General features: G+C 38.7%; 1 protein-coding gene across 2 annotated transcripts; it reads left to right on the top strand.

Annotated features, from left to right (window-relative positions):
• Positions 1-1,044: 1,044 nt before the first annotated feature.
• LOC149004436 (Adenine nucleotide alpha hydrolases-like superfamily protein) lies at positions 1,045-12,445 on the top strand. Of its 2 annotated transcripts, XM_089168070.1 has the most exons (3): positions 1,045-2,081; positions 9,636-9,680; positions 12,203-12,445. In XM_089168070.1, the coding sequence occupies exons 1-2, from the start codon at positions 1,376-1,378 to the stop codon at positions 9,641-9,643; spliced, it is 714 nt and encodes a 237-aa protein (XP_089024196.1). In that variant the 5' UTR covers positions 1,045-1,375; the 3' UTR covers positions 9,644-9,680; positions 12,203-12,445. The 2 variants fall into 2 exon arrangements, with proteins under 2 accessions (XP_089024196.1, XP_089024195.1); XM_089168069.1 differs by lacking the exon at positions 9,636-9,680.
• Positions 12,446-12,709: the final 264 nt, after the last annotated feature.

Raw genomic sequence — 12,709 nt, 5'->3', positions numbered from 1 at the left:
TTCTACTTATTGACTTAACCTTCGGAGTTGGCTCATAACTAATATTGTTTTGCAAGAATTCGAAGGTTGAACAATTTTTGGACGTATCAACTACTAAGTAATATTTCCCCATGGTAAATAAAGATGAACAACCCTCTTGCATTCTGCCCTCCTTATCTTGCATTCCCCCTCCTCTTCAATATGCTGTATTTTCATGCATCCCACAAGTGAGGCCATGTTTGGACGACAAATACATGAATATGACTTAATCTCCTAAAAAAAAAGAGAAGAAGACAAATATGACCGATAGTAAAAATAAAAAAATAATGAAATTTTATAATATGAATAAAATTTCATGCCAACTAAAATGACAAAATTTTTACTTAGTTTTGTCTTGAAATTTAATGATTTTGCTTGGCGTTTGGGTACTCAACACTGCGTAATGTACGGTCAAGTTGAGATTTCAATCTCAACCGTCGCACGTACTCTGCATTAATTATGTAGCACTCAAGCATGATCCCAACTTCTGGAATGCAAAATTGCCATGACTACTTTGAAAAGGAAGTCGTGCCAAATTTACCTTTTTTTTTTTTTGGTCGTTTCAACTTTATCTGAAATTTATGTCTAGACTGAATATTACTATGGTTCGTTGTCTTTTTTTTTTTTTTTTTTGGGTAGAAAAAATGAATATTGTCATCCCATATTTTCTGATAAATCAAAGATATATTCTTTTCCCCCTTTTTTGATAATCTATTTTGCCGCTTTACCAATTTTTTCCTGTTTTTACTTTTCATCACTTAGTGCCTTTTTCTAGAGGAATCTTTTCATTTACACCCATGCCAGCCAAACACAACCCAAATGGTTAGGCACGGCCACAAGAGGAGCCACTACAAATCGGCGATGTATTTAATTTATTATTATTATTATTTTCCTATACCGTTCATCTCGGACGGAACTCTTAGCTTTATCCACGTCAGCATTAAATATTTATTTCGTTGTCTTTTTCCTTTTTAAATTTTTCAAGAGACCTTCCGTCAGCGTCAAACTTATCTCTCTGTGCTGGAAACGTTAAAAAAAAACTTGAAAAGCGAGTAATTATCCGTTCGGGTTGGGCGGCTTTCCATCGGCAAAAAGGGAAAAAACCTGTCTACGCTGCACTGGCCAACCCCTCTCTTCCTCTTCCTCCGCGTACCGGCCGCGCTCAAACGCCAGTGGCTTTCGTAGAAAAACCCTAGCATTAACGACACGACAACCAAAGGTAGAAAGAAAATTCGAATTCGATTTCAGAAGAGGAAGGGAAGACAAAGCAGAAGACACCTTCAATTTCCTTATCGGAAAAGTCGATCATTCAGGCGAAAGAAACCCTCATTTTTTTATTCTTTCTGCTTCAACCGGAATGCTTCCGAAACAAAGTTCGACGGAATCCGACCGTCCAACACCCACCATCCAACCATCCTCACCACGTTTCCCGCTTTCCTCCTCTTCTGCACCCACATCCGGAGCCCACCGCCGGATTGCCATCGCCGTTGATCTCAGCGACGAAAGCGCATTTGCCGTTAAATGGGCTGTGCAGAACTACCTTCGCCCTGGTGATGCTGTGTTCCTACTTCATGTGCGTCCTACTAGCGTCCTTTATGGTGCTGACTGGGGCTCAATTGACAAAACCGTCGATACTGATGAAGAGTCCCAGCAGAAGCTCGAGGATGATTTTGATACCTTTACAACTACCAAAGCTACCGATCTTTCACAACCTTTGGTTGATGCCCAGATCCCTTTTAAGATCCATATCGTCAAGGACCACGACATGAAGGAGCGCCTTTGCTTAGAGGTCGAGCGGTTAGGGTTGAGTGCTGTGATTATGGGAAGTCGAGGATTTGGTGCGTCCAAGCGCAGCAGCAAGGGCCGACTTGGTAGCGTCAGTGATTACTGCGTCCATCACTGTGTTTGTCCTGTGGTTGTTGTTAGATACCCTGAAGAGAAGGACGGAGCCGCTTCTGCTCAAGCCGATGCTGTCGACGCTAAGGTGGCCGCCAAGGACGTAGAGCTGCACCCGGTGCCGGAGGAAGAGCTGGAGTATCACGATGCCGCCGAAGAACAGAAAGGTTTGATCTTTTTCTTCTTTGACATTGGTCTAGTTCCCGTTCGTATATCTTAATGTTGTCACTAATTAGGAATTTCAAATTTCATTTCCGCTATTCGTTCGTCTTTTGCTTGTCAAGTGTTGGATTGGTTATTGTCAGGCATGTGGTTTCTCTTGTAGTTTATACTCCTGGTGTGAAACATGGATATATTGTTTTGGAACAGATGATTTTCCCCTTATCATTCCTTTCTTTCTCTATGTCGTCCTTTCAACGTATATTTATTTCCTCCTTTTTGTTTTCTGTTTTCGAGGTGGGTTGGTGTTTCTCGAGGTGCCGTTGTAGTTCAGTGCTTATTTTTAGTGCGTGAGTAAATTATTACTAGAGATCAGTTCATGCCTTTCTTAGCATGGTAGATTCTTCTAGGGTAGTGTTTATTTTTGAACATTAAGTTGGCATGGATCTACTTTAAGTGGTCGTCATGCTCAGATCCTTGTGGCCAGCGTCAATTATTTTGGGGGAAAGTTTAGTGCCTGTGTCGCATGTATTTTTTATCCAGCTAGCTATTGGATCCTTACTTATCCTAAGTGGTACACTAGGATAGATTTTATATAGTGAGACTGGCTTCTGTGCTACTGTTGTTTGACAACCTCTCTCTAGGGATTATTGTTCTGATAATTTAAATGAGTTTTGTGCCTGTTTTTGCTTATGTTGTCATCTCCCTATCTCTTGCAATTCTGATTAAAATTGGCATAATTTTGTATTTAGTTTTGGTTAAAGTGGTTCTGTCATTCTTTTCTTTTTATTTTATTTTCATATAAATGTTCCATCCATCAGCAAAATTGTGTTATTCCGTTGCATATGGTAAATAGTTGTATCATGTGACATCATTTTATCATAAAATAAGAAATATGCTATTGTGGTCCTGACATATAAATGCATAATTTTAGCACTTCCCTATTTAATTGAAAGTTGCCAACAATTTGAATTTGTCTATCTTGATGGTAGAATGTGTAAAACATTATATCTTTAAATTATAATTTGGTATGTTTATTTGTAGTTTTGAAGTTTAATTAAGTAGCATTCAACATTTAATTTGGTACATGATATAATGTAATGCTGATGTGGGGGAATCATATGTGACAAAACTGAATAGGTTCATCAATTACCTTTTCTTCGTCTAAGGGTAATTTGTATTGAGGAAAAGTAACACCATTTCGACCATTATCTTTGTAAATCAATTACCATTTCAGTGATGAAATGTATGCTTTCTACGTTCATCTCACTATTTAATGAGTTGCTGCAACTTTTGCTACTTTTGTGTGATTGGTCGTTAGTTTTCGAGACATGAACCATGAAACCATTTTGGCTTAGTATTTGCTGAAAAGTATGTAAGGTTTTTTGTGACATTGATGATGAAACCATAGTAATGTCACTTGTTATTATTCCAAGTGCTATATTTCAACTGCTCTATTCCAACTGCTATCTTTCAATGCTTCTTTGTCTATGGCTAGTTATCTCTTCCTCTGTATATTAGTGCTGTGAGGTATAGAAAATCAGTGAAAAGAGGATTTTAAGTCCAGTGTAGTCTCATGTGTTGAATGAATCCTACTCTTGGATTGAATGAGTTGCCATTTACATTTGAGGTCCTCTTGTAAGTCTTGTGGTTGAGTGTGTACTGCACATAACTTGGGAATTATTGGTCCTCTTTGACTCTTGTTGTCTTGTGCTTGGTTTTTTAATTGGGTAATAAAACTAATGTAGATCCACAGCCAAATTGAGCTTCCAAATAGTGGAATGCAGCTAGGGGTGTGTCATGTAGGGGTTGGACTGTGGACCCTTTGTTCCATGGTTATACTTGGTAGCCCATAAAACATGTATACCTAGGTGGTACATGAATTTGATTCTTTAATTAGTTTAATTATGTTTTAGAGTTAAGTTGGGCCCACCTAGGTGAAGGTCAAATAGGTTGTTTACAATTTATTTGAAATGTAACTGAGCCTTGACTCTTCCACGCATAGAGGGCAAGAGTAGCGATACGATACAACACCTGATTGGGCTATTTCCCTCGAAGACAGCCCATGATTGATAGATTTGGGTGTTGTATCCTTGGCCCATTGGTTTATGTGCTTATATGCCTATTCTATGGACCTCAAACATGAACATGAAACCTGTGTTAAAAATTGCTCTATATTTGGATTAAGTTTTGGTTCATATTGGTTCATTGGGTTTATTGTATTGTAATCCTTGTCGAATTTGAGTTGTGGGGACAGGAGGGTAATTTCATTGGGTTTGGTTGTTAATTGGGGTTTTAGAAGGCCTCTGCTATTTGGTTTGAGGAGTTTCATTAGGAGTTGTTTGCAGTTGAGTCATTTTAGGAGTTAGTTATGTTGATAAGCCTATTGCAGGAGTCAGTGTACACTCATATGCATGGAGTGGTTGAGTTGTACTATGATTAGATAGTTTAATTCTAGTTTATATAGGACCTCTGTTCTTATTTTTGTCTAAGAATTATAAGGCTGTTAGCCATCTTATACTCCCTAAAGGCAAGAATAAAAAGACAGGATTCAGATTCCATGATTATACTGAGTTTATTCATCCTAAAAGGAGGGAAGGTCTGGTGGTTATGGTCCAGAACTGAATTGGAAAGTGATATTTGAAATTTAAGTCTTGTACCCTAGGTTGTTCAAGTCTCAGGTGGAAGAATCTTGGTGGTTAAAAGTCCAAGAGTCTGTTTTAGGTTGTGGATTCAGCCTGTCATCTCCATTAGCACTTCATCCCAGGTTTACAGTGAGGTTAGTTGCAGATCGGATAATCTCCTATCATTTCTTCTCCTTTATTTTGTGTTGTCTCGTTTCAAGAGACGCCCCTCCCTCTTTATGATGCAAACGCAGTGACCCCTGGCTGAACCATAAAGTGGGCCTCAAGGCCCATCCAAGGAAGCTGGCCGCACCTTCTAGGAGGGTATTTTGGTCACTTTAACCCTAATTTAGTGGTTGGTTTTTATTTACAGAATTTTATCTTTATTTTCTAAAGAGTTTGGGTCAGTTAGGAAGTCAAGTTTGAGTTGTGATTGAGTTGGTTAAGTTGTGGATAAGATAAGAGTCTTCCTACCTTTTAGGAGTTTTCATTGGAATAGAGTTTGTTTTGAGTTGGTTATTGAGTCCTTGTTATTTTAAACTCTATCATATGTCATTAGAGTTTTAATTATAATAGAATTCAGGCATGTGCTCATTAGAGTTTGAGATAAAAGTTCTATTTTCAACATGTCTTTTTTATATTCCAATTCAAGAGTCCAGATTACATGGTGGGATCCTAGTTTGTCAGGGAATCCCACTTAGTCTTAGAGTCTTTTAGTAGGCTTTAAGCATATTGTCTCTTTGTGAAGTGGCAAGTCTGATTATTGAATGAAAAGTTGTTGAGTTTGTGGACCGGAGTTCCTGTTGAGGGGGCCTTGGCTGATTTTAGTAAAGATATTCTTCAACATCCAGCACCATTCAAATTTCCAGCAAGTGTTCTTCAAACATCCAAGTAAGTAAGTAGCAACCCCAGCCCCTTCCTAACTCACCTCCCTCTTCTTCTAGACCACCCGCTACCCTCTCCTCACCTCCCCATATATTTCTTTTATTTTCTAGAATTTTTCTGGGATTTTTGGACTTTTTCTTAGACCTCAAATTCAAGGTCAGTTATACAGCAATCTAACCGTTGGATCTGTCCCAAACTTTAGGAACATCACCCCCTAACCCTAGTGACCTTCCATCCTGATTTCAACCCGATCGACCAAGCCCTATCCCTAACCAAGAGTCATAAGCCAAGTAGGAAAGCTAGTTTGGACCATAGCCTTAAAGGATTAATTCTGAAATTGTAAAACAACAAAATAAGAATTAGTTCTAGCCTAACGGAACCCTTGAATCATTCCATACTCAACCCTAGAAGCGTTAAGACATACAAACCCTAACTTGTGAAAATTTTGCACTTACACCTCTGTTAAAACAGAATACTTTTCATTAGCTCCAGCCTTAGACCTAACCTGACCGAACCCTAAAACCCCTTCCAAATTAACCCTAGACTGCCCTAATTTTAATCCTAAGACTTGGGGTGCAAAATAGCCTTATCTGCAGGGTATTTTGAGTAAAAACAGCTGCTGTTCACTGAGGTTTCAACCCAAACAGCAGGGGCTTTAACCATAATTTGTGCTGGTTCTTATTAAAGGGTCATGGAATGTCTAACCCAGACCCGGGGTTACATCATATACCCTCATTAGATGTTCCCTTAAAACTCTAGCTCCCTGGACCTCATTTGAGATTTCCTAAATATTTCCAAACTGAGACGCCTTAACGACCAACACCTCCCCAGGTGAGGTATCCTATTTTGAGTTGGTTTGTGTGAGAGATCTTGGTTTCCGGTTCTCGTTCAATTAAAGCTCCATCAGAGTAGTTTCAGAGCATGTATGAACCAACAACCACTAAAACCTCCCACGAGATGTTCTAGCAGTTTCTGAGTGAAGGGATGGAGCCATAGTTGCCAAAGCATTTAGCTGAGCAAGGCTTCCGAAGAGGTAAAAAAAGCAAGGCAATACCTAGACGCCTTGGTGCGTCCAAAGCACCTGGACGCCTAGGCAATGCGTTGATAACTGTGGATGGAGCTGCTCCCTAGGTGCATGACTGACAATGCAGCGGTAGGAGGACCAAAAAACAGTAGTATTACCTGAAGAAGTATCTTCTGCTTGTGGCACTCAGATGCCCTTGAACTGTAAGAGCTTCATGAAGTTGCCCAAGTTGAAGAAGTCAAAGCAGTAGCACCAGCTGAAGATGTGATTAAAGACGACCCCACAAGCATGGCTGATGATTTTGAATATGAACGTATTGACTCTGTCATGCAGCCATGGTCTTCGGAGTCAAGTTATCGCATTAGTGAAATTTGTATGCTGTATCCCCTGAGGGACTTGTATAGAAGAATCATAAACAGACGCAAACACTGAAAGTTAATGGACTGGCCCACTCCTTAAAATAAGAAGGTTGCATAAACTGACTAGGAAATGAAAAGAATGAAAGAAGCTGACCTTAGATTTGTCTAACTAAACTAATGAAGTAATTTCCATTTTCCTGCTTTGCTTCCTTGATTTTAGGCCTCTTAAAGCAACCCGTTACAAAGAAAACCATAACTTATGGGCTCAAAGGTATAACAATTGCATAGCCCAACCCAAAGTATTCCATATAAACTAAGCCCTTTCGGTGACTTATCTGCAACAAGCATGGCCTGTGCCAGCACTTATCTGTCACTCCCCCCTTTTTACATCTCTACCGTTATCGCAGGAGTAGATATAGACAAAGGGAGCTCTGTTGTTCCCAAACAGAGAATACACTCACTTTTAGATTTTTATTTTTATTTTTTTCCTGCAATATGTTGGTTAAATGGTGCTAAGTCATCCAGATGTGTTAATATTTTGATGATATTCAGAGTTTTTTAACCTTGCATGTCTGGAGGGTTTACCATGCTTTTGCCTTGAGCTAGGTCAACCCGAAATGTTCTCTTTTAAAATTATACCAAAACTGACTTCTTTAACCATGCTCAGGGTTATGTTTGAGCTCCCCTGAATAGTTGGGGTTGGTTACCATAGGATCAGTGCTTGCCACAATGATTATGATAAATCCCAAAAGTTGGGAGTCTCAATGGGCTTTTTGTGTGCCTGGATCTGCATTTGTCTGAAAGAGGGTTTATTGCAGGTTGTTTGCCAGCATTAAAATCTTTTGCACATCCATATGAATGTTAATACTTAATATCGGCAGTTAGCCGAGCTGAGCTTGAGTAGTTCAATTGTACTGAAGGCTTGAGTTTTATTTTTTAAAAGTTCCCTTAGATATTCTAGGAAATCAGCTTCTACCATAGGTGGTTTTGCTCCATGCCATGTGAATTTGTGAGATCAATCCCTTGCAGTTATTCAGCCTATATTTTTTTTGTTTCAAAATTTGGAACCATTCACCACGAAACATATTTAGCATGTTTTGTAGTTTCTAAATATTGGAGTTTGAGTTTTTGCTTTAGCATGCCATTCGGAAGCTTATTCAGTGATTTTTCTTTTTGGGGATAAGTTCACTATCTTGTGAATGTGGTTTAATCATACTTTTGATGTTATAGTTTGGAACCTGTGAGAATTGGTACCACTGGTTGCTCTTACTGCAAAGGTAGTTTAATCTTAAAGGTTTTGATATTGCGTAGTCCAATGATTGGTGAGGATGATGTGCTCATTGAAGGCTGACTCAGAGCTCATTATGTTGAACCTCGGTGGTATGCATCTTGTCATGAGAATGATTTTGGTTTGATTTCATGGGAATTTTGGTTCTTTTGGAGATTGTGATTTGCTAATTATTTACCAGAAATAGCTGGCTAACCATGGAGTGGTTAGGCAGTCCTTATACATAGACTCCTACCCTATTGTTTAATCCCCTTGAGGTTGTTAGGTACCCAAAGCTTTGTAGTTTAAGCCTTGTTTTGCAGTAAAATCCATATTTGTCACAGCTTCTAGGCGACAAGGAGCCTGAAAGGGGGGGGGGGAGGAGTGAGGGATGAAGAAAAGCAAGTAGCAAGGTGTATAGGCAGCTGCTAACTCCTGGATGCCTAGGGCAGACACCTTGACAGCTATATGATAAAATCTCTTTGATCTAACTTTGGTGAAAAAGGGGGAGGAGGGTAGATGCTGAGATTTATGTAGCTTTATCACAATTGAACTGATTGTGGCCATGTGGTAATTTGTTGTTGCTATGAGTCTGGCTCAGCTCCTTGTGATCTCACACCTACCCACCTGGGGACTATGGATTCTGGGAGGTTGGTTGTGGCTCACGAAGAGCATCTTTGTACAAGGAGCTGAGCCATGTTGGTTGGCATGGGCAACCTTTCTCACACATCCAATCCTTTACCAGTTTTACGAGTTCATATTGCAGACTATCTGGTTCAGTTTTGAGTATTTTGCCTAGAATTTCTTGAGCTTTGCATCTTGTTAAAATGGTAAATATAATTTACAGCCTTAAGGAAAGTGTATGGGGGTTGTCTTTAGCATTATGAAGGCTTTCTAGCTATTCCAAAACACTGAGATACATATATCCTCTTCGCATAGTATATGCACTTATATTCTATGAAAACCTTGCAACTTTTGTCTTAGTCCTCCGCTTTGTTTTTGGGTCTCAATGATTTTTCCTAAATGAGAAACTTGTGGAGGATATGCCGTCTTAAATTTGAGTTCATTAGTTTCATTCAGTTGTTCTGTTTTTGTTGCGTTCATTCTGTTTGGAGATTACCTTCAGGTATACCTGCAAAATAACTTTCCTCTGCTTTTTATTCACTATTCTTCCATATGATACTTGTGATCCTTTTTCCTCCACCATATCCCCATTGAAAATCAATCCCCTGTACAATGCAACATTGAGTTTGGATATTCTCATCACCATTTATGAATGATTTAATTTCTAAATTAAATGGGTAACTCCAAGGAAGTATTTGCACAAAATGGTGATACACCCAGTTTTTACATTAAATATCTAAGGCAGTGGATTTGACATTTCTGTGATGATCTGTTTGCAGAAGTGTAAGTGTTGCTTGGTTCATGGCATGAACATATGGACTCAGGTGATGACACCAAGCATTTTAGTGCTGGAAAAATTAACTGCTGTCTACTTTAATTTTATTATGGGTACATGTGTAAATCGACTTTTTTTTGGGGGGGGGGTTGTGAATTTGTTGAACTAGTGGACATTGCCTTTTTAAAGAAAAAACTAAAATACATATTGAATTTATCAAATGAAGTAAAAACTAGACAAAGCCAATACAAGATTTATGGTGGTTCGACTCAACTGAGTTTACGCTCACTTCTCACTAACCTTGAGAATTCCAATAGCGAATCCCTTTTAGTACAATAGGTGGGGAAACAACACCTTTTGCAATTTGGTTGAGGTTAGGAGAACCTTTACACAATCTTAATTCCAGACAGAGTACCTAATCTCCTAAAGATGAGAGAGTCCTTGTACCTTATATAAGTCCAATGGAGTCTAGGTACAACTATTAATTACAAAAATAAGAATGATAAAAAATAGTTTGGGTCTGACGCAGTACACTTCAGTGATTGATGATGCAAAGTGATGAGTGATGAACATGCCCCAGTGGTCTCCTTGATTTGCTTCTTCCACTTGATCATGCTTGAGGAAGGATTCCTTGAGTGCGTCACCTTAAGCTTTTTGATTGAGCTATTGAACTCAAAATGAGGTAGACAAGCTTGAAAGACACAAGTAATAGGAGGCTAATTAGTGTCTTGATGATTGTGACTAGGAGTGTCACTAAGACCTCTAAGGCCAAAATGCAAGATTTATTTGGATCTTGACGAACGGATAGAAAGTAGTCATATTTTTGTTTTAATGGTCAGCTTTTTCAATGTGATGGTCGACTTACAAAACTAGCTGTTGGAGGCTTAGAAAGTAGTCATTAGTGTCTGTTAGGCTAACGGTTGACCTGTAGGGTTGACAGTCGCAACTATCAAGCTTCTGACTATCAATCAGACCAGAATCCTAGGGCATTGTTTGTTTGCTAGATAAAAACGGGTGGGAAAATAAACGTGGGACCTACATGTAGTTAGGTGGGGGAGTAAAAAAGGAAAGGAAAGGATTTTGTGGAAAAGTTGTAAATATGGGTCTCACATTTATCATATCCCTTAGTTTCCCACAGTTTCACTAATTTAATGGGACTTTAAAAGGGGGTGGGGTGGGAAAAGTAGGGTGCCATGTCAACAGACAGAGTTCCTTAAATCAAGGAAGCTTGTCTGTTGACTTTCCCACCCCCATTGAACCAAACAAGCCATGCTTCGGAATTTTGTGGAAAAGTTTACTTTTTCCAAACCTTTTTTCCCACCGCACTTATAATTCTTTCAAACAAACGATACCTAGATGATCAACCTGCACTTTTACTGTCACCAATTTTGGGCATTTTAAAATAGTTTTATGTAGGGGTGTAAACGGATTTGATAGTGGTAATACCATATCAGAATCCTATTATATTCGGACAGATGCGGATAATATCCTATCGGTTTTCGGACGGATTTAGTCAGATTTGGATGATAATCGGATAATTATTTTCTTAAGTAGATTCTAAGTGGGTATGAATACAAATTGAATATTAGTTTTCGACTACTTGTTGACATCTTTACCAATTTGTTTGCGAGGTTAGGTTTGAAGTCTAAGAATTTAGCAACTTCGGTAGTTATTTTAGTAGAAAACCTAGAAAAATAATCACATATCTCAAGTAAAAATTTATAAAAATAAGAAAAATAAATCCAAATAAGTAACTTGATCGGATAATTTAATCAGACGGATAATAATCGGTAAGAAAGGGGTATATCCTATCCGCATCCTATTAGTAATCGGACGGATTCAGATACTACTAAACAGATGATGATGCGTATTTGGTTATCCATTTACACCCCTAGTTTTATGAAGCTGACAATTTTTCTAAGGTCTGATCCAAGAGTACTTGATGCTCATTTGTTCAAAATGCAGAGAGATGAAAATGCATTTTTATACACTTACAATATGCCATTTGTCTCCCACCCAAAAAGAAAAAAATAAGAGAAAAAGCATCCCATGTGTTCTAGGCTAAGTGCAGGGTCTTGGTGTCTTGCATTCTTCAGCTCTATGCTCTTTGAAGTACATTCTCTTGTTTGAAGGCTTCTTGAGTGATTTCTCTTGGCTTGATGTCTTCTTTTGAATCTTGAGTGTCATTTGGACAGATTCCGCTCGTTGCATGCTATTTGGATGGTTTCACCTCTGTATGCCCAATAGTGTCATACATGAGTAAATTATTAGTGCATTTGTGTGTGTTTGTGATCATGAAAAACTAGTGATTGGGGGGGGGGTGTTAAAAGAGATATTTCTGAAGGGCACATGCACATTCTGGGAGGGCATGGCTCTCTCATTTCACTGAATGAATTGCTACATGTGTTTAGCCTTGTCTCAATGATGGAACTGGTCAAGATTGTTGTACTGATGTCAGCCATATTTTGATTTCTCATGTCTTCAGCTAGACAATTTAATCTGTGTACTTTTGTGTATTTTGATGTTGAATATCATGAGCTGAAGGTTGTTTGCAATCCTTGTCTGATGCAGAAATTGAAGAAGGCAATTGAGTCTCCTGGATGCTGGGAAAGCTGAGAGATGTTTTAGTGGTTTCCGTTCATGCCATGTGCACATATATATATATGTATTATGAGATGACTGATGATGGTACATTATGGTTGATGGGGTTCTTATTTCAATGTAGGTCATGAGAAAAGGTTTTAATGTTTGTTGAAATACAGCCTCTTCTGTGAAACAGTTTTCTGTTTTGCTGAATATCTTTCTGGTTTATTATCATAACATTACCTACATAACTATAGAGGCAAAGGGCAAAGTTAACTTTGTATTTCCGATTGCTTTTGCGCTTCATGTTCCGAAGGTGACAGTTTGTGCATGGAACCCTCCCATATTCTCTACAACAGAGCTGCATAAATAAACATGAGCTGATCTCTTGGTCGTGAAACCATTCAATCAGCTCATGTTTACTTATGCAGCTCTGTTGTAGAGAATATGGGTGATACAGGTGGAGAATTGATAGAGTAATATTAAGCTCGTGGA

The sequence above is a fragment of the Hakea prostrata genome, chromosome 9 (assembly GCF_041222555.1).
Source record: "Hakea prostrata isolate BN-2017 chromosome 9, UWA_Hpros_2, whole genome shotgun sequence".
Taxonomy (NCBI): domain Eukaryota; kingdom Viridiplantae; phylum Streptophyta; class Magnoliopsida; order Proteales; family Proteaceae; genus Hakea; species Hakea prostrata.
The sequence above is the reverse complement of the archived record's forward strand: the minus strand, read 5'-3'. Positions and strand labels throughout refer to the sequence as shown.

Bases quoted from the DNA above. Each gene is read 5' to 3' on its own strand.
- LOC149004436 (XM_089168069.1), top strand. From the start codon at position 1,376: ATGCTTCCGAAACAAAGTTCGACGGAATCCGACCGTCCAACACCCACC. The intron at 2,082-12,202 runs GTTTGATCTTTT...TGTCTGATGCAG, and splicing joins TGCCGCCGAAGAACAGAAAG to AAATTGAAGAAGGCAATTGA.